Source organism: Pezoporus flaviventris, unplaced genomic scaffold (assembly GCF_033815535.1).
Source record: "Pezoporus flaviventris isolate CSIRO_AGI_PZ_B2104156 unplaced genomic scaffold, CSIRO_AGI_Pfla_v1 ptg000002l, whole genome shotgun sequence".
NCBI classification, from domain to species: domain Eukaryota; kingdom Metazoa; phylum Chordata; class Aves; order Psittaciformes; family Psittacidae; genus Pezoporus; species Pezoporus flaviventris.
Window position 1 is genome coordinate 21,576,698 of NW_026892550.1, and position 25,220 is coordinate 21,601,917.

The 25,220-nt window shown below is 40.2% G+C and overlaps 1 protein-coding gene across 4 annotated transcripts in view; it reads left to right on the plus strand.

The window, feature by feature from the left end:
• The window catches only part of UBE2K (ubiquitin conjugating enzyme E2 K), a 43,893-nt gene extending 22,986 nt beyond the window's left edge, over nt 1–20,907 (plus strand). For all 4 annotated transcript variants that reach the window (XM_061471304.1, XM_061471278.1, XM_061471295.1 and 1 more), the window contains 4 exons: nt 1,930–2,012; nt 11,741–11,840; nt 15,271–15,399; nt 15,742–20,907. In XM_061471304.1, the coding sequence (XP_061327288.1) occupies nt 11,751–11,840; nt 15,271–15,399; nt 15,742–15,816 (294 nt within the window). In that variant the 5' untranslated portion in view covers nt 1,930–2,012; nt 11,741–11,750 and the 3' untranslated portion in view covers nt 15,817–20,907. The remainder of the gene's footprint in view (nt 1–1,929; nt 2,013–11,740; nt 11,841–15,270; nt 15,400–15,741) is intronic.
• The last annotated feature ends 4,313 nt before the right edge of the window (nt 20,908–25,220 follow it).

Below are 25,220 nucleotides of genomic sequence, written 5' to 3' on the forward strand. Positions count from 1 at the left end.
TGGATCTAACCTATCCATTTTCTAGTAATAATTAAATAGTGAGGTGTGCGGTTGTGTGACTTGAAGACCCAATAGAGAAATACAGTGGTCTTACTGCAACTTTACTGAGGGAGTGCATAAAACATGCACATGGATGAGAGACAGAGATAAGTGTGGTAAAGTAACTCATATTTTTTTGCGACTTCCTGCCCTTTCAACTTTACTATATCTTTCTAGTACTTTAAATTTGTGATTCCACTTCCCTCCTAAATGGATCAATCTGAATAAGCGCATGTGCAGCTGTAACTGTGCATTTCTGTGCCCTGATTTAGTCCTTTTTTCAGTGGCTTCTGATACATTGGCAGACTCCTGAGTTGTCTGACTCAGCTTCTTGATTGGTTTTCTGTTTGCCTGAAAGGTGTCTTTGAACTAAGAATGTGTCCTAGATCTTGATAATTTTTCACCTTGATGTGTAATACTGGGAGGGAACTGGGGATAAAGGAGGAAGGGAGAGGTGCCTGTAGCTCCTTGGCTTTTGTCCTTTGAATGATTTCCTTGAGGCTGGAGTGAAGGACACAGAAAATCTTAATGAAATGTGTGTTGGTTTCAGTTCTTTTCATCTGCATGTGTTCTGTAGAGAGCTAAAGGAGAGCTGAAATGGGTCGTAGACACTGAAAGATGGGTCTATGTACCATGGTTTTAAATTGCTGCTTTAGGGCTTGCTGGCTTCCATTTCCAAAGTTTATAGGGAGCTGTTAGAAGCTCAGCACACTGTAGCATAGTAGGGCTTATTCTGGAATCTGTAGTCTTGAATGGGAGGCCTTTTTGCTTGGGTCTGGCCCTGCCTTTCATCTAAAAGATTTTTTTATCTTGTTCAGAATGTGCTTTGACAGCCACTGTTTGCAGTCATTCATTGTGGGAAATTACCTGGTATTTACATGGCTTTTTACATTTTCAAAGTGGTTTAGAGAGTTGAGCTAGTGAATAAGTGGCTCAGCTGACATGATCTCTTATTTTCTGTCCTAGAAAGCAAAACTGTTATGGTCTTACCTATTTATACACCATGATTGTACTGATATTTCTGTAGTCCTGTATGTATAGTCTTTTGCTGTAGTGTCTGAAAAATAACGTGTTCTCTGCACTGATTTGCTTGCAGGTCAGGGGCAAAAGTTGAAAGGTACATATAAAAAGAATTTGGAGTGAGGAGGTAGAGATGAGAAAGAGACAGGTCAGAGTCACTAGAAGACGATAGTTAAAGTGCAACCTGAAATAAGGGGTTTGAAGAAAATGAAGGAGAAATTTCTAAAGGCGTATATATAATCTTTTCAGAGGACAGCTTTGGGTGTTGAGACTTTCAGAAGTAAATGTTGCTTTTAACTTTCCTAGCATCTTTAAAAAATAAACTACCATAACCCAAACAAACAAATAGACCCCCAAATAAATGAAAAAAAAACCCAGCCCAAACTGATTTTATTAGTGCTTTGTGAGCATGAATGCACTTTATTTTAGTGTACAAACATGGACAGGATCAGTGAATGCATGCTGGGACTAGATTCTGTCAACAGTTAAAAATAATTGTAATCTAGTTAAATTCTGGTTTCTTGAAGAGCTTTCTCTATAGGTAATGAGACTGGATGGTTGTAGAAGTAGTAGCACCCACCAAGGAATTGGGCTTTGTGTGATGCAGGGGTATGCACACATGACAGCATATGGGAAGGCAGTTAGGGATGAGTTTGGTGTCCTCAGTTGAGTTCTGGTTTTGAGTAAAGCAGGGTTCTGTCTAACAAATGGCTTTGCAGACTTGAATCCTCCTGAAATAAGTGGTATCACGTCTTAAGTTCTGGTTTTAGCTTGATATTTCCTAAATTAGTATTTCTTCATATTGTTTAAAATGTTTATTTAATATATGCCATTTAATAACTGGTTTTGTTTTTAAAAATTATCTTCTAGGTGCGGTTTATCACCAAAATATGGCATCCTAACATTAGCTCAGTCACTGGGGCCATTTGTTTGGATATTCTGAAAGATCAATGGTAAGATTCCATACGGATTCAAATGTGCAGAATCAGATACACTGGTGTCCTAGATGGGCAGCAACAGATCATGTTGCTTTTCGCTTTGCATTTGTAATTTGAGATGTCCTTAAAGCTTACAATATTTCAGTACAGTAGTGTAAGTTGAAAAGATACAAATGAAAAGATTGGTAATTTGGAAAGCACCAAGTAGATATTATAAGCATAGAGAGCTCTTCCAAAAAATTCTATACGAGGATTATGGTGAATGTTTCATTGTTTTGGGTGGGTTTGTAGGTCTTAAAATTTTTGGCTATGGGAAAGATCTATCTGTTGCCTCCTAAATTTTGTCCTTTCAGCCTCCCGAAGTGTATGCAGAAAAAAACCCCAAGTGCTTATCTTCACTCTTGACTTCTACTTCCAAATAAAAATTAGTTCTGATAGAGCTAAAACAATGCATGAAGTAAGTCTGGGAGTGTAAAAGGTAACAGGTCAGCAGTTGGAAAGGGAGAAAAAAACTGTGCTCATCTGTCTCATTGTTGATAATATTGATGATTTGCACCTCTGTAAACTATTTGCTTTTTAGTTGCTGACTTTTGATTAATATTACTGAAAGAGTGTTAATGGCCCACATCTGTGGAGTAGACCTGTAAGTGTCCAACCTGTAACAGCTGAACTCATTGTTCATTTGTTTTTCCAGTAATACATTTTGTCTGGTTTGAAGATTATATGCACCAGTTGTATCATAGACATGATGCCTGACATGAATGGAATAAGCTTTGTTATTTTCCTCCATGTCTGCTGTAAAAGAATAGGACTGTAATTCCTCAACAGATAATACCTGATGTTCAAATAATACCTAATACAGATAATACCTAATGTTCAAATGTTTGTAAAGTCAACAATTTCATCAAGACTGCTATTGGCCAAGCAGAAGTCAGTTGGGTTTGAAAGAGCAGAAAGCTTGAGTTGAGGTCGTGCAGGTTACACATCTGATGTATTCATCTTCTACAGAGTGAGAAGATTATGTGAATCATGTGGCACAGGGTAGTGTAAATTACTAAAATGAAATAATGATCATGTTGTATTTTTCATTTCTGGAACAGCGTATCTTTTCTTACAGTCTCGGAGCACTTGATATTCTTTGAGGCAGTAGAATCTTTCAACATAAGTGCTGTGGTACATGGTATAATTTTCCTATCAGTAAAGCCAGTGCCTGCACCTAGTTATTCATACCAACCTGCAATTATACTGGAGATTAACGACTCATTAGCTGTGCAAGTTTCCTGAGAGACTGAACTCTAAACGAGATGGGCATGAATGAGCTGAGGGTGAATGGGCATGAAGTTGTCTGGTTGGGTTGTGTGCTGGGATTTTTTTATTTTTATTGCATATGGTGAGGCAAAATCCTTTATTTCTGGAAGCAGAGGTGGTTAACATGGAACTCCCTCTCACTGTCATTAATACTCTCCTAGGAAGAATTTATTCAAAGTTTTTAAGCTCAGAGTTTGGTTTGGGGTTTTTTTCTCCCATCTTTTGGTACTCCTTTATGCACTGTCTATATGATTTACTCATAGTATCAAGGTTTGTGACTTTTAGCATGTACCACCAAGGCTAATCTTTCCATATTGAAGCCCCTAAACATCACATTTCTCAAAACCAACACTTATCTAACATTTTTTCCCTAGAAGTTTTGAGAACGGCAGTCTGTAGCAGAAGTCACGCTTATTTAGCTTATTTATCAGATTCTGAATTAAAACTGAAGTAATGACTTTTTTTTTCTTTCACATTTTCTTATTATCTTCATGTTACTTTAATACATTCCCTAATTAGTGTTTTCTGTGGAGAAGAATGGATTACCTTGCTTACGTAGCAAAGGATTGGAATTCAGGAGACATTTTGATTTCCAGCCCTGGAGCAGGTCTTCTGTTGTCTTTTCAGAATTGCCAAACATTGTGACTTGAAACAGTCTCACAAAATTCAGTCTTAAACCAAAACTGCTGCTTTAAGAATGAAGCAGTTAATAGCTTTTAAGAGGAAAGTTTCTGGCCTTTTCAGTGGCTGATCAAGCTCAAAATACCAAAACGCAACAAAGACCTAAAATCATGAGCTTCACCTGATTTTTCTTTTTTTTTTTTTTTTCTTGTCAAAAGTATTGGGATTTGGAAAGGAAGAACAGGTGAGAGGATTTGACTTGTGTTCTTGTAGTCTTTGAAAGCTAGGTCTTGCACAGAAAACTTAATCTGTGTTTCAGTTCTGCCTGATGGGTGCAAGGGGAAGGGAAACTAAACCACAAAAGACATTAATCTTCTTTCACTGAGATGTAGACAAAATAGGAGTAATGGAGCAAGAACTTGCCTTCTGTATATTTGAACTGGCTAGCACAGGGAGCACCAATATTATGCCATGTATGTATTTTTAAACTCTTCCTTTGAAGCACTTTCTTCACTTGGAAGCACTAAGAAAAGAATGTCACTGAACTTGGCAAAGAGGAGGCATATTTCTTAATTCTTAATGTATTATAGGAGAAGGCTTAATTCTGTAATTCTTAATGTAGTGATCCCTTCATTTTCTAATGGTGCTTTTTCTGAGTTTTGATTCTTAATCATGGAATGGTAAATGAAAATTACTTGAGCATTGTTAAAGTGCTTGTCAAGGCCTCTGGTCCTTTGGAATAGAGCAAAATTGTGGCTACCTCCATCCTTTCTTGTTTGAAGGATTTCAGTATTGTGATAGAGAAGACTTTATTCTGAGTAGCTTCCTAAAACTTCCTAAGCCATATAAATGGTTAGTATTGTTAAAATTAATTGCTCAGTGTTCTTCAGTATATGCTGGTTTAGTTATTTGAACTGAGAAATCGCCATGTCACCATGTTTAAGATTCCTGCATGCATAAGTAGAACGATGGTTTGAATAAAATGATAGATTAATTAGAAAGTAAACAAATTCAAGGAACATCTGCCTAACCTTGATAATTTCATATTTAATTGATTTCACAGGCATTCAAAGGTAAATGGGACAAATGAAATTCCAAAATACTCTGATGGCTGTGTTCTAGAAAATATATTTAGTTCCACAGTCTGTCTTGCCAAATCTGTTAGTAACAAGCTCTGTTTCTGAAGTGCTACTTCGTTGACTTGTAATGCTCTTAACTGAATAATGCTGCTCTGTTACAGTGTTGAAATGTAAGTCTCAAATTCCAGTGCATAGCTGTGTTTTTCAGTGAGGTCAGTGGGAGTTGGAGGACAGAATTGGGGCCTATGGGACTTAGTAGGATTTCTTAGAGTCAATAAACTGATAAAATACTCATTTATGTACGGTGAATACAAAGACTTTAATGTGTTTGTATAGTAAAAGAAGGCCGTTTGCTACTCACCTATCCCATGATAACGATTTTCTGTTGAGCATAGTTGAGGTAGTCTGCATGTTGGCAGGAGGTGTTAATCAGTTTGTGAAGTATTATCTTTAAATGATTTTTAATGAGTTTAATGAAATCTTTTCTCCACAGTATATGCTTGATGCTGAAATTCTTTGCAGCTGTGGATTTTGATCATGTTTAGATTTGTAAATACTTGTTATGCCAGTTTCTTTGCAAAGCAGCTACCATTTGCTGGTAGAATTAAAATAGGTGTATCCTTTTGTAAAAGGAATACTGTTCTGGTCTGATGCAAGTTTTGTTATGTGGTTTCACCTACTGTGGCCTCCATTTGTCTTCCAGGCTAGTATTCTATCTCAGTGTTTTATTCTCAAATACAAAATGTATCTAATACTGTTCACTGAAACCCGATAGCTAAATTACTTGAAAGCTGCTCTTCCTAAATCCTTTAAGCAGTGATTATCAAGTGAATGTGTTGTGGCTGGCTGTAGGGCTACAAAAACTTCTTGGCTGTTGTGGGTTTGACAGTTGAAATAAAAGTGAATAATCAGAATATTTCTTTTTCATAGTGGCTCTACTGGAGTTTTAATAGATACATAAGCAAGAGCCAGCTCACAGGAATCATTATCTTGGACTCATTTATGTATTGTGACACCTAGAACTGCTGTGCTTTGTTCAGGGTGTTTGAGGAGCATTGAGCCTCCTTACAGCTCTGAGAAAATTGCAGAGAATATTAACATTGTTTGAGGGAACTGTTCAGCAAGCGGGCAGGCTCTTCCCCCTTGCATTATGTCAAAGCTGTTCTATTTTTCTTTTTTTTTTTTTCTTTCCCTGACGGGTTCCCAGTCTTGTATTTCTCCTGTAGTGACTATGCAAGGGGTTTCCACTCAAAGGCCTTTTTCATTTCCTCCCTCCTTCCAGATTCCAAAAGCTACTGGTACAAGTTCTCAGAGCTTTTTTTCTTGGATTAAACAACTTATTATTTCACAAATGGAGTAAATATAGCAGATTATTTTTTAAAATAATAATAAAAATAAACCAGTATCCGTGTTTGATTGACAGAGCAGGGCAGCAGTCTGCTGGCTGCAGCTGTTCCTGTGTTCTGCTGGGTTACCTCTCGGAGTAACTGAGAGATTGTGTCCAGGGGGGAATGTACAGAGCATAAGTAAAAACTTCCTAAATGGAAAATTACTTACCTTTAAAAATGAAGAACTCAAACTGGCTGTGTTTCATAATCCTCTTAGGACTCTTTCAGCTCATCAAAAGGTAAGAGATTTCTTACCTCAGGCATGCTGGGCACAGCTGGCTTGCTGTGCTTTTTAATATCACTATATTCACCCAAGCTAGTGGTGCTCTTTTTTAATGGAAATGCCCCAAGATATTACCTAAAAATAAATAAATAAAAAATGGTAAGTGAGCAAAATACGTATGTTCTCGTAGGGACAGTGCTTCCCTGTAGTGAGCTCTGCTTCTCACTGGTAGATGTTGCTGGCCTTTCCTCCCATTTTGGAGATGCCGAACTTGCAAGCCTGCACAATAGCTAAGCAGCTTTTTGGGATGGGAGCAGAAGTCAAGGGTTATTGGAAACTTTAGGAGAAAGCAGGAACCAGTAATGTCATGGGACAAAGGCAATATAATGTAACATGCAAGGCAAATAGGATGCCAGGATGTAGGCAGTTCTGCCTGCAAAACTCATGATACAAGTTGCCTCGTTTTTTATTTACTATTGGTTAGGCTTCCATTGTAGCAGTGTAACCACTTTAAGCATTGTATTCCAAGAATGATGGGAACCATAGGAAAAAATCCAGAATAAAATAAAAAGCAAATATGATCTAAGCAAGTATGATCTATAATGAAAGATTGGGAAGCCGTTTTAGCATGCAGAATACCAAGAATACCAATGGTGAAGCATTAAAATATATTTTCCAAGAAACCTGTGAGGCTCCAGTTAAGAACAGATTAGACAGAAGTCTGTCAGGAATGATACAAGACCTTGCCTTTGGGACAGAGGGGAGAAAAAAAACTAAGATCCAAGTCCGCAGCTAGCTTGAGTTAGCAAAGGGAATTGCTTGAACTCCATGAGATTTTGCTCATAAACCTACACCTAGATGTAAACTTCAAATGTAAGAAGGGTTGGAAATCTTTCTGTTTTTTTCAGGATTCTATTCTGGAAAAATAAACCCTTGACAAGCACTGGCAAATGCAGAAGACCTCTATTTTTCCACTGGAAGTTTGTTTTAAGGAAAATGCAACTTTCTTTGCAGCACGTTCTTCTCTAGCTTGTGGGGATGCTGTGTGATGTGTGTTTGGTTTTCTAGTTTTGTGCCACTGTTGGCATAGATTTTCCTCTGGAACTGATGATGAGAATTGGTTGTGCTCTTTGCTGATGAGGAACAGGTACTACCTTATGAGTGTCTGCAAATGTAGTTCTGGACAGTCATCTCCATTCACTTTATTCTGTCAAAAGAAGGTAATGGGAAGGAAGAAGAGCTTCTTCAGGTACTTGGGAAGTGAGAATCTATTTTCTGATTTCTTCTGAGAATTTTAATTTATGTCTGAAAAATTAAGACTAAGCTCCATAGAAAGGAACAAGCCTTTCTTTCTTACTTTGATCAGGAAAGCTAATTGGTGTCCTAAATGTAGAAAATGTTACATGAGTATACAATAATTACACAAAATACATTGGATTTCCTGTACCATTAATCACAAGCTTTAATTTCTTCTTTTTAATACAAACAGCAGCTGAAGCAGTAACAGGTTTTCTGTAAATGTAAAAAATCTGTAAAAAACAGGTTTTCTTTTAAGAATACTTCTTTAAACATTTATGTCTAATGAAGACTTTCATATGTGTGAGATATGAAAGTCGTTTTGAGACATGAAACTTGAAAATAAGTTGTAAGCTACATTTTTGAACCTTTTTTCACATGTAGCTAGTCTTGTCTGTGAAGTTATTACTTCAGAGTTTGAGTTCTCTGAGCGTGCGTTCATCTGTATATCCAAATGGATGAGGTATTTATTTTTATTGCGTACTTTGAAATTGGAATGTCAGAACAGAAGTTCAAGTCTCAGTATGCTTTATGTAAAAATCTACAAACATAACAAATGAGGAAAGACTGCAGGGGCCTAGCAGTCTTGAAAGCCAGAGGTAGCTGGCACAGGCATAGCAGAACAGAGATACCCTTGTTCTGGGCATCCATGGCACCTTTGGTCCTTAGTAATGCTTCCTGCTCATCAAGGTATACTTTCTACTCCTAGAAGGTACAGTGTGAATGGAAGTAAATTGCATGCAAAAGTGGCAGAACTGGCTGTGACCCCTTCTGTGTCTTCTCTACTTGAAATAATGGGAATATTTTCAGGTCTCTCTAAAATAGAAGGATTTCTATACAGGCAAATGCAGAACAGCTTTTATTTGATGAAAGTAACTTTAGTATCGGTTACAGTTGATAGATACTTCATGTTGAGTCTTTTTTTTTTTTAACTGCAGTAGATAGTGTAATTAAAATCTTTAACTGGGAAAAGAAGACTTTAGGTTTTATAGTGTGTGGATGTGGTAGTTCCTGAAAGTCACTGCATAAAAATAAAAGTAGTTGCATCCATTCAAGCATAGGAAGGTCTGAAAGACTCAGCATTCAGTAACATCTGAATGCTGGAATAGTCAACCTGTTGCATTACATTGATTTATTTCTAGCAGCACTGTGAATGAAGTAATCAATGTGTACATTGAATAAATTAATTTCAAGCATATAAACAAGTAGGCATCACAAAGATCAGGAAATTAAAACAGTATAATAGCATAGGTAAAGCAAAAATATTTCTGTGCTCTTTCACTGAGGTTTTTTGGGGGTGTGTTTCCAATTCAACCAAGATACTCTGTACTCTTCAGTTTACTATGTTAGCTGGGCTCGTGTAATGCTACTGAGGACATGTTTCAGTAACCAGGTGTTATCAGATTAAATACAGTCTTACTAGTTAATCCCCAGCTTTATAATTTAAAGAAATGTTCTTGGGCTTGGAAGAAGCATTCGACTTGGAACCTGAAGTACTTAAATTTAACTGGAAGAGAATCTGAAATTCTGGGAAGAAAATTAAAGTTTAGTTACTAAAAAGTAGCATTGGAAAAAGATAATGATATGTTGTTAGGGGGTTGTGATTTGTCAGAATCCGGATCTAAAAGCACAAAGGTTTTTTTATGATTTAAGTCTGCAAAGTTCAGCTTGAGGGACTTCAAGCTGATGCAGCAGTTGGAATGGGACAATATGTGCTAATTAAAATCTCAGTCACTTGGGATGTTTCTCACTTGCGTTCTCATGTAGAACACTGTACTGTGAAAGTTCAGTGATGATTATCAAGCTGAAAACAAAAAGAGTTTCTAGGAAAAATCATCTAGAATTAGAAACAATAAGGGAAGAATGCTGTATTTAAATGGCTTGTGACATAGCAGGAGAGCTGTAGATGTAAGCAACAAAGATAACCAAAGGGCTGGAGCACCTCTCCATGAAAACAGGCTGAGAGAGTTGCGATTGTTTAGTTTGGAGAAGAGAAAGCTTAGGGGAGATCTTAGAGCAGCTTCCAGTACCTCCAGAAATCTGGAGAGAGACTTTTTACGGGGACATGTAGCTGTGGGACATGGGGTAGTAGCTTTAAACTGAAAGAGGGTAGATGTAGATGAGATACTAGGAAAGATTGTTTAATGTGAGGGTGGTGAGGCACTGACAGAGGTTGCCCAGAGAAGCTGTGGGTGCCCCATCCCTGGCAGTGTTCTAGGCCAGGTTGGATGGGGCTTTAAGCAACCTGGTCTAGTGGAAGGTGTCCCTGCCCATTATAGGGGGGTGGGAACTACATGATCATGAAAGGTCCCTTCCAACTCGCCTATTCTATGATTCTGTGATCTAGGAATATAATATGTGGGTGTCACAAACGTACATCAAGCATTTTACCAGCATCTGTTCTCTGTTCATCAGTGTACTCTGCTGGAATACTTCAATACTGGTGCCCAAGTAGTGGAAAATACATACATTTCTGAAGTCTGGGACTGGAAATAGATTTGCAGACTGTTTCCTAAGTATCTGGACTGTCAGGTCAGACTCTTCTAACAGACTGCGTTTACTTTCAGTCTTTTGAAAAGAAGAAACTATTTTCCGTTGATTGAAAATGGAGCAGTTTGTAAGAAATTGGATGCCTGTTTCACAACTTGCCTCTGACATTTCACTCAAATCCAAGATGGCACCTTTTCCCCCACTTACCTTTCTACTAGTTCTTATGGAAAGTAAGCAGTTTTGTGTATTGGTTTGAGCATCTGTCTTTGCCACAGCAATTAAGAGTCTGCTTAACACTTCAAATCAGCTGAAATACTAAACTTCCACAGATTCTGTGGGGTCCTTGTTTGGCTTCCAGTATGTGCCATGGTGAAATGGTAGATCAGAGGTGGTATTCATGATCAAAACTTAACTGTGTATTTAAAAAGTTACAACTTTCCAAATATACAGTGTGTAACCATTTCATACTTTTCTGAGTGTTTATTGATATTTTTTTTTAATGAACATACTTGGTTTTCCCTTACTAAATTATTGAGGTCTCTGTCTAACTATGCTTTGAGATCAAGATTAATTATCAGAACTTGGAACCGTAGAAGCTCTGACTCTAGACCTGTGCTACCTTCGACAGTGTTCTTTCACAGGGGCAAAAGAGTGACTTTACAGCACTGTCATGACTACAGAATGTTTTCCTGCTTCTGACAGTCATGTGAAGTTGAAATGAGAGGAAGCTGAGATTAGTATTTTCAATTGCATATTCTGTAATACCCAGACCTTTTTATTACTATAGTATTAATTCACTGAATTGTTCACATTTTACTGCAAAATGTCGTATTAAAACCGGTGTAATGCTAAAGATACCTAACGTATAAAATTCCTAATATGTTACAAGTATTTAAAATACAGGTCCCTAGTTCTGTATATGGTGGTTTGCTATGCAGAGTGCCAGCAGAGGGAGCACGCAGGGGCTAGCAGCTCTGTATGTACCTTACACAGGGTGCTGTTACTGGTAGTAACGAAGGATAACACAAACTTCAAAGTGGCATTTTTATTTTTCAGATAAATTGAATTCTGTTAAGTGGGCATGGTCAAATCTGCAGGTCAAGGACTTTATTTTCCAAAATCTGAAGAAAGCAATATTAAAAAGAAAGTCCACATTTAAAACCTTATTGAAATATATAGAATGGTATTCTAATAACTATAAGCTGCAACAGTTTAAAATTACGATTCTTAGATATCAAATGTGTACATGTCCTCATATCTTCTATGATACTAGTATAGCAGCAAAGGTGAGTACGAGCATGGGATTTGATGAAGTCATTTTCAAATGTTTAATTTTAGGGCAGCAGCAATGACTCTAAGAACGGTGTTGTTATCGCTGCAAGCATTGTTGGCAGCTGCAGAACCAGATGATCCACAAGATGCAGTAGTGGCAAACCAGGTAAGATACTCAGTTGACTGTGAATTTGTAACACTTCTGTAACCATTGCTAACTCGGATTAGGTCCCAAACCCTGGGGGAGATGAAGATTTTTAAAGAATTTATTGAAAAGTTCCCTTGCAGTAAGTGTGAGTTATTTAGCTTGCCAGGAATGTCGGAAGGTAACAGCATAGTAAAATGACTTCCACTATAATCTGGCTTTTAAAATCTAAGGCTTCTATTATAAGAAAAGCAATTTGTATTGGTTTAAAGTTTTGACTTGACAGGGTTCCTTGAAAATGGCTTGGTATGTAGCTCCTCTTCCTATGAATATAAATGTTGTTGAGCCTTTTATTTGATGACAATTTTATGAATAGTGACTTCAGATGAATTACTGTTGCATTTAATCCCGAGGAGCGATTTATCTGAATGAAGCATTCTGTGTATTTTTGCCTTTGCAAGTACTTGGGATGACTGTCGCTGGTTGAATTTGTATTAGCAGAATTCTATAATCGACAGGGTTTGTTACTTTTCAGACAGTAGCAATAACTCATAAATGCCAACAAAATATCATTTGGGTCTGATGCCATACCAGGAATGTTTGAAGTGTTGTTGAAAGATGGGAACAGTCATTCCATAACTTAATAGTCTGACAGTTTTCAACAAAGTCCCAAGTATGTGTGTTGTTTTTCCTTTCTACTCTGGGGGAAAAAGAGAGAGAAGGCTTGGCTTCCCCAGCAACTGGTAGTAGGGTGTATTTCAGTAATGAAAGAACAAAGCAGTTACAAGGTTCTTCCAGCATCAGTCTCATCTGTATCTCCTGTAAGTCAGGACCTTCCAAGATAGGGAGGCAGTGTGCACTCCTTCCCTGTAAAATCTGTGTAGGATGATAAATTAGCAGTTTATCAAACCTGGCAGGATTTGGAGGGAAACTTAGAGGTTGCCCTTTGCACTACTGGGTGTGGAGAGTTGTTTGCTACTACTGTACTCAGTAGTACAAATGGTTTGCTTGTGGGATTCTGCAGTACTTCTAAGGCTGCTCTGAACAAATGTCCCTGAACAGTTCTGTCAGACTGAATTCCTCTGCGCAGGGAGGATTGTTGCAGAGGCTATTGAGGCCACCAGGCATGTCCCTGCACTGTTTTTTCTTGCCAGATGTGTGCCTAGGCTGTCAGCCTCTCTTTATTAAACAAACCCACTTTTTCCTTCTCTCAAAGAACAAGAATAGCGTTTCCCATTCTGGCCGAGTGGTAGAATTTTGTGTGGGAATCCTAACAGACTTGTAGAAGCTTTTGGGCTGGAGTGTTTTCTCAGGCAGAAAACTTCATGAAACTTCCTAGATTCAGAAGAGCAATTTTCCAGGCTGCCTTTCAGGTGCTTGTGGGGATGTGTCCAGTGGGACTGTGGCCTGGCTTACGGGGAGGATTCAGTTTCTCCTGTTCCCTACAGTTACCTGCATGGAAACTCTACTGGGGCTTGGCCTTGAGTTACAAGCATGTCTGTGTAGATAAAAAGTGATTATAACATCTTTGAGAGATTTGGTGCTAAACACCCAGTTCCTTCGTGTGTTTTATTTGGTGCTGGGGTCTAGTTTGTTTGGAGGTTTCGTGGGTTGGGGTTTTTTTCTCCAAAACCAGAAATTCACAAGATTATTCTTGTTATCCTCCACGCTTATTTTTCATTATGTTTGTTTATTAAACTATGTGTTAGACTGCGAGGCTGTCCAGGTAAATGGCAGTGTTCTACAAGGTCTTGAGCTGAATCCCAGGGAGAAATCCTGTTGGAATAACGGCAGTATTTTCAGACACCAGCTATCAGTTGTCAGAACTACTTCAGCTGGTTGCTGTTTCTTTTTAAGTACAGCAGCATTGACTGCCTCAGATTCCTGACATAGAGACATCAGTAAGAGGTGCCTTTAGGCTTTTCTCAATTCAGTGAGAAGCTAGAGTATTTACGGATACCTAAGTAAAGGAATTTTATTTGTAGGCCACTGAAAGCTGGTTCTGAATAAGATGCAGTTATGCAGTTATGACTAATCCTTCACACTTCAGTTAGTTGCTTTCTAGGCTTGGCAGTGTTCTGAAATACATATAAAAAAAATGATTGGGGGAAGATCTCTTAAGAGCAGAACATAGTACTTGAGGATGCTACTAATGCATAACTTAATCTTTCCTCTTTTCTACTCATTACATCCAAAGACATGTATTACAGACCACTGTACTTGCAACACAGTGAGTTATTTCCAACAATAGATTGTCTCCCATGTTTGTTTCAATGCTAATAGTCAGATAGTAAATATACAAATTATGTGGAGCAGAACGAGTGGGAAGTGGACAAAGCACACAAAGCAGTGTAGTTGATGTGTGTTGCTTAGGAGAGGTAAGGTTAAAAAGTACAGCAGTAAAAGTATTATATTCACTTTGACAGTGCTTTATAGATTAAATGATTGTTTTCATGTATGAATAAAATGCTTACAATGATAATCAGCCACATTTCTGTCTTCAAAATGCATCTATATATTTAAATAATGTAATTCTTAATACCTTGGTTTATTATTTAGAGCTAGAATTTATTTCTCCAAAGATGGGAATACCTGCATTTTAATGAATAAGGGAAAGAGTTTTGTTGTGTTTTTTTTTTTTTTAATATAAAACCCCCTTGAACTTGACATTACATGCAGAATTTGCTAAAATAGAAAACGCATTGCTTTTCTGAGTACAGTTTATGACAGATAACCCACTTTCTTGGCTTTCAAGTTCTGAAAACTGTGTGGTAAAGTTGTTCATTAGAAAACTTGTGATGAGATTGTTGTAAAATAGATTTACATCCCCTGCATGATTTTTTTTTCCAATAATTAATAGCTTACATGAAAAGAGTTACAGCTTCCTGGCTTTTTTGCACATACTCACCTGTTTTTCCGCCCTTCTTTTGCACATACAATATACTTACTTTCAGGAGGAGGCTTGGTAGTAAAACGTCAGCCCTGATGGAAAACCGGCAGACCTACTTGAAGTGTATAAAACCAGGCATATTTGAAATGATTACAGAAATACTTTAGAGTAGTATGCATATGTACATTCAGGAGATATTAACATAGGGATAATTTTTGCTCTACCACACTGAATACAAATTTTCAGTTGCTGTGCTAAACATAGCTACTTTTCATCAGTGCAGTTGAGAGCAGTATGTGCTTATACATACTAGAACACCCATAGCGTGTAATTTAACCTAAAGCCAAACGCATTAAATGAAGTGTTTGCCTAGGTTTACTCTGTGTGTAAACCTCACCTCCAGATTTCATCTCTGAACTAGCAGTATGATCAGTGTGAAGCACTGCTGATGATGTTGTAGAAAGAACGATGGATTGGAATCTGCCATATCATCTTGCTTTTTGGTTGGATTGCTGAGTTGTTTTAACTTTCCCCTTCTCCTCCCTTCTCTCTCTTGTGTAGTACAAACAAAATCCAGAAATGTTTAAACAGACAGCTCGACTTTGGGCACATGTGTATGCTGGAGCACCAGTTTCTAGTCCAGAATACACCAAAAAAATAGAAAACCTTTGTGCTATGGGCTTTGATAGGGTAAGTATATATAACTTACGTATTTTTCAGTAGGGCAGAGCAATTACATGTATTTAAATAGAGGGAGTCATTAGTATACTGAAGTGGTCTTGCCATATCCGTGACCCTTTGTCGGTCTAATCTTTGCTTTGCTAATTATTTGTAAGAATCAAAATTTTAAAATACAACATTATTAATAATCTTGTGAGCTACACCTGCCTTTTGAAGCAGTTTTTCTGTAACCTCTTAGGATTTAACACATGGTGAACTAATGTGTTGTGATTAATCTGTGAACTTTTCCACTTTTCAGAGCTGCAGGTTCACACACTGAAAATATTGCCTTTTTTTTCTTTCTCATTGCAGAATGCAGTAATAGTGGCCTTGTCTTCAAAATCATGGGATGTAGAGACTGCAACAGAATTACTCCTGAGTAACTGAGCCATGTAGAGAGAGCTGCTTCAGTAGTCCAGCTTGCCCCTTCTGGAGGAGCATCACCATCTGTTATTTTTAGGATTCTATATAGATTCTCTTTTAAAACTGGCACTCTTACCTGATGATGCTATCTAGGCACTATTGGAGACTGAAAAAAACGCTCTGTAAATAAAGCTAATTAAACGTCTGTGTAAATTTAAAAAGGGGAAATACTTTAATTTTTTTTCTTACTAAATATTGTAAAAATTCTTTGAGCTCAGCTAAGATAATGGGAAAAAAAACCCATGCCTACTTTAGTGTTTAGCAGTGTGAGGAAGACTAGCAGGAACTTGCTTCAGGATTTCAATTTAGTAATTCAGAAAGCAACATTTTTGAGTGTTAGTCATCAAAATTGTTGGTGCCACTCATCACAGCTATCTTACTGTTTTTAACATGGATCCTATGTGCCTGTGGATTGACCTATATTTGCATGCTTGTACTTAATAGACATATTAGGTAGGGTTGCTGAAGAGAGCACCATTGAAATACTTGATTGTTCTTGTAACTATTTTTTTCCTGAAAGACTTTGAAGACTTACCCAAAGTTCCAAATGGTGACCTATTCAGAACTGGTTTCTTTCTAGCTGATTAATTGGGAAACTCAATTCTCCTCTCCCTTACATCATATAGCTGAAAATCCTCACTAGATCATGTTTCATCATCTCTGGTTATTATGTGTGCCATTTACAGTAGTCTAGGCTCCCGTTTAAAAAACACATTTTGAATTATCAGTAATGATTTCCATCCATCATGTTTTCCACACGCTCTCACAAGGAGTATGCCTCAATATAGCACAAAAAGATGGAGCTGGTTTTCTTTCTTTTCTTTTTTTTTTATTCTGAAATAGATGTAAAATGTTCTTCAGTACATTCTGGATAAAATGATTTCAGTGGGTCTGAAGGAGGAAAACTCTGGTTCTCTAGTGTACCAAGAATTAAAGAATATTTTCTTTGAGTACTTGATATGATGCAATCAGCTGTTTTGTGCAGCAGTTCTCTAGCTTTATTTTGGGCTTCGATTTAAGGATTGCTTACCAGGTACTTTAAAATTCATCATTGCTTGCGTTTTTCTCTACTTGACACATGGAGGCTGTGTTGGTGTTTTTCTGTACATACTTCAAATGCACATAGAAGTAGAAGTGTGTTCTTGGTTTAGCTTTCTTTTGGATTGATGTTTCTGATAAATGAGAACTGAAGTCTTACCTTGACTTGTACATACAGTCAGTCTTTTTATTCGTATTAAAATGACATTTCATCCTGAGTGCAAAAGCTTGAAAATTATTAGTTTTGCAACTTCAAACACTAGTACATTTATTTAAAGAGAGCTGTAATGTCTTTGTGAATATGATGCTAAGTTTTAAGAATATATCTGACAAGGAAGTTCAGAGAAATCCTGAAACTAGAGAGTGGGGCTTGTGCGTGATGGAGTACTGTATAAGTCATCTTTTCCACACTTGTTTTATTTTTCTCCTAAACTGTGGATTAATGGGGTGGGGAAATACATGTCTGGGGGGTTTCTGGAGCTATGAAGTACAAGTTGAAATAGTTTCACGCTTCATAGACACACTGTTTATAAATCATACTAGAGGAAATAGGAACATTATTGTACCTGTTAAATATCTAGAGCATAGTGGTAGGGGAACAGAACTAGAAAATAGAGCTGTAGAGGCGTAGCTAGTTAAGGGATGTTCCCTGTACTGCTCTGTCCAGTGTGTCCAAACCTAAAATATTTCAGGGCACAGACAGTAAATACTTTGAACTCATATCAGTGCAATACTAAATGCATTTGCTTAGTCTTTATACATATTACTTTTTAAGATGTAGTCAGTGATCGGTTTTCTTGAGTTAGTGTAAATCATTTGCAATGATGCCAAAGGAAGTGAGTTGTTTTCATCTTATATTTATTTATTTTTTTAACAAGAACTGCTACTGTTCAGCTGGTTTGGTAGATGAAAACCAGGGACTGTAGGAAACTGTGGCAGAATGCCACTTGTGTTAATCTCAAGTTGCTGTCTTTTCTGTTATACAGGCTAAGAACTTCTTGATTACATCAACACCGGGTTTTTTTACCCTAGTGGTAATTGTAAATTGCTGACTACTTTCCCTTGTTCTTCACTGCTGTTTATCAAAAGAAGGAACTTGAAAGTCATTCCTGGGGACATAAAACTTACCAGTTCTGAATGTGTCTTTTGATAAGATTAGTCTCTGAAGGACAGCGGGTTTTTCCAACAGTATGTAAAGGGATAAAGGAAGCCAGGGTAAGGGGGGGAAGAGGAAATGGTTCTTAGGTGAGCACGGTCACCTCTGAAATAATGCTGTTAGGTTTTACTTCTGTCATGAAGTTACCTCATTCTCTACTGCAAAACACTCATCTTTCCTTTCCCCCTTATGTATAGATGATGGCTACTGGGTTTTGCCCTCCATCCTTGCACTTGATAGCAAAGATACTTTAATGCTAGCTCAGGTGCTGGCAGAAGAGAAGCTTCTCCAGAAGTGAGTGGGGAAGGCAACACGACCCAGTATTAAGGAGACATCTGCAGTCTGAAGTCCCTCTGAATTTGACATGCGGGTCCTTTATAAGGAATGTTTTTGTACTGGTAACTATCAGTCAGAGTTGAATATAGGGATAATGTTGTTTGAGGTTAGTTTAACTGCAGCTGGGGCTGAGCCCTGGGAATTTTGCTGTTAATGTTCAGTTTATCATTATGAGTTTGTACATACAAAATGGTAGTTCTGTTTTCTGTATGACTAAACTATATTCAGTGCCCTGTGCTCTCTGAGATGTGGAGTTGCCACGGAGTCCACTCCAGCTGTGGACTTGGGCTGCACATTTACTGCTTTCTTACAACAAGAACATAACACATGGGTGCAGTTGGTTTCAAAGTACAAATAAATCCTGCATTGTCTTCCTCTATCATGTAACAAGATGGCTTGAAACTAATTTTGAAGTCTAAATGGCCCCATTTTTCTAAACCAGGTATTGGCAATGGTGGTTACTGATTACCAGAGCATCAGTCGTATTTCACTGATGAGCGTTCTAATGTGCATCCAGGAAAGTTGGTTTATCCCCGTTTTGTTTTGTTGGTGGGGAACGAGAAACTCTCACCTCGTCCTGTTCCTCAGAGTGCAGTACAGCTTTGTTCAAAGGCAGAGAAATGCCCTTTCCTCTTGCCAAAAGCCTCATCTTCCCGTGAGTGCCAAAAGCCCTGACTGCATCCCACCCCCAGCTGCCGATTCACGGCTCCCTCCTGTTGCTTCTGTGAACAAGCTGTGTTCTCAGTGTGACAAATGGGTACGTTTTGGAGACACGAACTTAGGAACATATCCTTCTGAAAGCTGTGGCACATGCGCTGTTCATTCTGCATATCCCAGGCTTTTAACTTGTTTTTTCTTGTCGTTATCTTGCCACAGAGTACATGGGGCCTTGACTATAATTGGTTCGGTGTTATTTATCTGAGCAATTGGGTACTAATGGTGTAGGAGTATGTCTTGGTTTTTTTTAATTATCATTGTACTTAACTGTTTTCCAAGTGAATTAGTGTTGGAACACTGACAAGGAATAGAGGATCTGTTTTGTTGTCTGAAAGGCCGAGTTAAATAGCCAGACAGAAGGTCTACCTTGTCAAGTCTGTGTTTTATGCGGTGGGTAACAGAAACATTTAAACTATGCAAATTGAAGCTTAGCAGCTGTGAATCAGAATAGGCACTCCGGAGCATATGGATTGCTTATTTTATAGGGAAAGGGAGTCGGAGGGGGGGATCAACACACAGTTTCCAGTAGGAGTTCTTATTTATTGCATTGGTCCTGCGCTGTGAAGGTGGAGTGTTCCGTTTTCAGTGCACAGGGAAAGCTTGTGGTGTGCATGTCCCTCACTTCCTTCCTGAAGACCAACACAAGCCAGCTTGGCCTTGGAGGCTTGCCCAGAGGGGGAGCTGTTAAATACTTTAGCGGTGAAAGATAGTTTAACATCACGTCTGCTGATGAGCAGATGCAATGAGAAGATGAGGTGTCAGCTCCTGCTGTGTTGTGTTGATGAGGGGCACCTCAGTGAGCGTGGCTGCTGGGTTGGGATTGGGTTCCTGTGGCTTTGATGGGCAATCAGCCCAACAACAGGTAGCAAAAGCGAGTTTCATCATGGACTCTGTTGCATTGCAGAGCTAAAGTGTAAAAGTAAAGATGCTCCTTGGGTGCCTAAAGCTTGTTCTGGGAAGACCATACAGCTGGTTTTGCTGTTCCTGTCCTCATTTTCCAGGCACAGCTTTCCCATATGGCTAGACAAAGGGGCAGTTGCTTCTTTCTTGACAGTTTCCTGGTCTATTCCAAACCCATCAGTAAGTCATGTAGCTTGCTCTTCCCGTTTGTGGTGGTAGTGTCATCAGCAGACTCATCATTAGACTTACTTACAAGACCAACTGTCCTGGTTGCAGTTTGCTTCTTGCTTGGGTGTTCCAGCTCCACTGCTCTGTAGGTAGCAACTTGACTTCAGATTTGTTCTCACTGGGCAGACTCTTGCAAATCATTTGCACTGCACTGTACTGTGATGTGATGTTCCTTCTCTGCTGTTTCCTGCTTTGTAGGCATCTAAATAGCTAGCTGGTCGCTTACGGTGCTGAGCCATCCTTTGGTAATGTGAGTTAAGATAATGACTCAACAGATGAGGAAATGTACTGTGAAAATGCTGTACTTGTCCGTTTTACGGCAGCTGCTGGTGCTCTGTTGTGGTGTCTGAAGGAGGCTGCCATCATACAAACGCTGATGTCAACTGCTGAAGCGCCCTGCTTTCACTTACCTCTTCCATCCGCACCTCTGACTTTTCTAATTGAAAATATGAGATAAAGACCAATACAACCCATGGCAGGAGGTTGGGTCCCAAGGCACAGACTTCCTGTACAGGAGGAGCGGGTGGGCTGGAATGCAGCGTCAGTGGGGTTTGTCTTGAAAATAAAAGCTACACCAACACTTTTGTACACAAATGGTTTTTTCAATAAACACACATTTTAAAAGATGTTGATTTTCACTGGGAATGCTTCACAATAAATGCATGTTTCCCTGAAAACAGCTTTCATTTGGTTTCTGATAATTCCAGTTGTTCTGAGGTTACAGGGTCTACTGCCTCCATGTCTGTTATGAGAGAGTAAGGGGTGATTGTTTTTGTGATGCATATGAAAAAGTTGTGGAGATGATGATGTAAATATAAGGTGTGTAATGATGCGCGTTACTTCAACTTGACTGCCTCGTGATAGCCTAACATGTACAGATGCAGCACCTCTGTCTCCTTTCAAAAGCTGTTTCTGGGGAGACAGCTCAGAGGAGAAAGTTTTCTTTGGATTTTCCAGCACTGCTCGTGTTCATCTCATCTTTCTGCATTTAAAACTGCGGACTTCATCTAAACTACAGTGCTTGCATGCGGGGGGTGACAGCACTGTCTCCCAGCTGTAGCAGAACGTGGTAGGGATGATGACTATGGATGTATTTGCCACCAGTACATACTATCCACTGCTTCTGGCATTTGTCAACATTTGTTCAATGGAGTAAAGTGGTTTGAAAGATGGAGTCTGCGCAGCTGAAGCCATGAGCGGGGAGTAACACTGGCTGTAGCGCGTTGTTACAGGGCTCAGGTGTGTGTGGCTCTGGGTGGGTTCTGCAGGTGTCTGGGCAGGTTCTGCCAGTTGGGACAGTGCTGCCCAATTTATGATGTTCAAACAGTGGTGTGGGGCGGTTGTTGTTTGTTTCTTTACACTTGCTGCCATCAGGAGCTATGTTGTATTGTGGTGCCTTGTTCATTAAGAGGGAGGGGGAGCACTCCCCAGCCCCTCGGCTGGGGCTGCCCATTAATTGAGAAAAACATTGCTTAAATCCATATCCCTAATTGTTGTAATTAGACACTGCTGTAACATAAGTAACTGAGAGCTGCTTTATACTGAAACGCTTGCAGCTTTGCCATCTCTTCCAGCACCCCAGCACTGGAAGCGAGTTCACAGTTGTCATGGACTGACAGTGCTTTACTAGCTCAACTTCTCCTGTACTTAATTCTCTGTTTCAGTAGCTGGCATGGACACGTTTAGCTCTCGGGCAGGTAACTCTGACACTGCCAATGCAGCATATCCAGGATTTTAAATTGTTTTAAGGTCAAGTCTGGATCTGGAGCACCCGTGTCTGGTATAATGTCAAATAAATTACATTGCTTCACTTAGTGGCTACTTTGTGTTGAAATACGTTAAGCCTTTAGGTGGGTTTGTGACAGCCTGGTGTAAAATAAAGGGTAATTGCCTGGGATGGGGAGGGGAAAATGAGCCTGGTGGTTCTAGGGAGAAGGTGGGAGAGAAACTGTTTAGTGCTGATGGTACCTGAGACACCAGACCCTTGAGCAACCCAAGTCCACACCCCTGTGCTCTCACAGCAGGCAGGACAAGGACTGTGCACAGCCAGCACCTTGGGTTCCCTGCCCTGACCTCTTCCCTTCCTCCACCTTTCCAGTGACTCTTCTCACAGCTGGTGGACTGCTGGTCCTGTTGGAGAGATTGGGGAAGTTCCACACAGCTGTCCCATTTCTATGTTGTGGGAGCAGCTCTTGCCCGTGTCAGGACAAGGGCTCTGTCCCCATGCTAAACACCTACTCCATGCCTGGGTGCACAGCATGTATGAGGCTTCCTTGAAGCAGTAACCCTCGCTGGTTACAGATGAGACAGGTATGCTTCAAAGTGGATTTTGGTTCAGCAAGTTTCAGAGAATGGGCTGGTCCTGGCATCTCCATAGGTTTAAACTTCCCTGAACACAAAGCTTGAAGAACACCAGGTCCTGGTGTTCCTGGAAGTGGTGGCCGACACATCTTCATATTGCTGTGGGAAGCTGTCGGATGTCAGGTGCACAGAAAGTGGCTTAAAGGAACTGAAACTGTCGGTTCAAGTGGAATTAAAACACCTCACGCTTACGGCTTTTGCTGTTCAAGAGGAATTATGTGTGCAAAATACCTAGAGGTGAACGACCCACTGAGATGGGGCAGGGATGTTCTTCCTCTTTTGCCTAGCGTGCACAATCCCCACTGCAACATCTGCCGTGTTCAACTCCTTCAGTGGTCTGAACCACATCAAAAATTCCAGGAGTAAATTGCTCTAGGCCATACCTGTCACAAGAGAGAGCTGTTTGGAAGTAGACATGCTTCTGCCAAAATAGCAAATAGACACAAAAGGGCCACATCCTTTGCATAGATGTGAAATGACAAAGCCCTCTTGATAGCAAAGAGATTGAAGACAAGACATTTTGGTTAAAAGGTATGATGTTTTGGAAAGAAAACAGCTCAGAGATGCTGAGTCAAATGACATTCCAGTATCAGCTTGGCCAACTGCTTTGAGCAGCTTCCACAGCCATCCTCAGGAGAAACAAGGAACACCTTACCAGAGCTGTTACGGGATTGCAACGGTGAAGAGCGACCAAATAACAAATAGACTTGAGATCTGACCGTGATGGCAAGTGTCTTACTAGCTTTAATGTGCTTGCACCTCCACGCTGTACCTCCTGCAGCACTGCTCCTGCTGCTCCACAGCAGAGTGCCACCATCACAGCTCTGCTGCTCCCAAAGCCTCCGCTGCGCACACAACCGCCCGGGCACTGAGGAAGCTGCTGTCAGCCTCGGCTGCAATAGAATAAATGCATTGGTTTAATTACTGGGTTTGCAGCAGGTCAGCACTCCCTTCATAATCCTGCTTAGGAGGATTTCAGTAACAGCTGCTGCGTCAGTGCTTTGGCAGGGCTGGTGCCTGAAGGTTGCAGGAGATTATACAAGACAGCCCTTGCGTTATTCCCACATGGCGGCCTTCCTGGATCTGGGCTCCACTCTGACACGTTGAACTTGGGGTCATGAATCAATGGCCTGGCAAAAAAACCCTGGATGAGCAGGAAGAGAAAATCATAAGGTGAAGCTCCTGACACAACCCTGTGTATGTAAGACCGAGCTCAAGTAGTGCGCGATGGAAACAATCAATCATCATCATTTTAGAGGACTCCAGAATAATTTATATCCAGGCTGCAGCTTGCTCTCTTCTCTCCTGGAGCACTCGGGGATGGAAGCAGCCACAGAGGGATCACATGAATTACCTGGGCAGGGACAATCTCTCCTCATTTCACAGGAAAAGTGGAGAAAAGCTTATCTGTGGGCAGCGGGCAGCTGCGTCCATGCAGGGCACCCCACATGTGCTCTGGAGACAGCATGTAAATCTCCCGATTTTGATGGTTTGGACCTCTGCCACTAGCCTAAGCCCACTCCATTTCTGGTCTTGGGGCAGTACTGAGATGGATGATGCAGAGGTACCTCAATACATAGCACAGCAAATGGTATTTGAGTTTTCACAAGATGTCCCAGCTTTCCTCAGGGTAGGGTCCCAAGCTACGTATTGTGCCTTGCTGCCCACACAGCTGCTGCTGGTGCAGCTACGGCATGCCAAGGTAAGAAACCAGAGTATCACGCATCAAGTTTCTGGAGCATGCAGTGACAGCCCACCTGCTTTATGGCAATTGGACCAAACATCAAAGCAACTCAGCCACCATCACCTTCCATGTCTTGCATCAGCTTTGGCACATCAGGGTCAACACACATCAACCTCTGCTTCCAGGGCAGTGAGAGGAGATTTAGATGCCCAAACTGATGGAGCAAAACATGTATTTCTTGTTCTGGAGCACACCTGCCTCACGGCGTTGTGAACACACATCTAAGCTCTTGTGGCTGTTGAAATCACAGCCTTGTCATGGAAGGACGCTCGCTGTACCTGAGGTTATTTGGTCACACTTCTGGCCTCAGCTGATGTGCTGCTGAGCTACACTGCTGCCAGCATGTGTTAAAAATGAGCTTGGATAACCTCTGTGCCCCCAGCGAGCAGCAGACCTGTCTCCTGATGGTCATCCCTCCTCATCAGGCAACACAGGACTTGCCTGTGTTGATCTTCCATGTCGCCTGTGATGTCAGCTCTGCTGACCTTGGATCTAGCTGTGCAGTTGGTGATGTTCAAAGTTGAACAGCGCCTTAGAATCATAGAATTATTTCCTGCCAAAGCTGAAGGAGTCACCATGAGCCCTGACTCTTCCTCGTCCTGGCTCACACACCCAGCCATGGCACAGTTCCCTGATCACAGTTCGTCATGTCTTTTGCTAGGCAGGAACAGAGAAGATGCTCTGATGCAAGTCACAAAGGTCTTTCCATCAGGTCAGGTGGAAGACGTCTTCCATGGCAATGGCACGGTGACTGCATGCTGCCTGTTGTGATGGTTCCAGTAACTCTTCATGTGCAGTTTGGAGAGCGACACCAAGGCCCCCAGGAATGCGCTCACATCATCATTAAGCTGAGTCCAGGTACAACGCTGTTCCTGCCAATTACTGCAG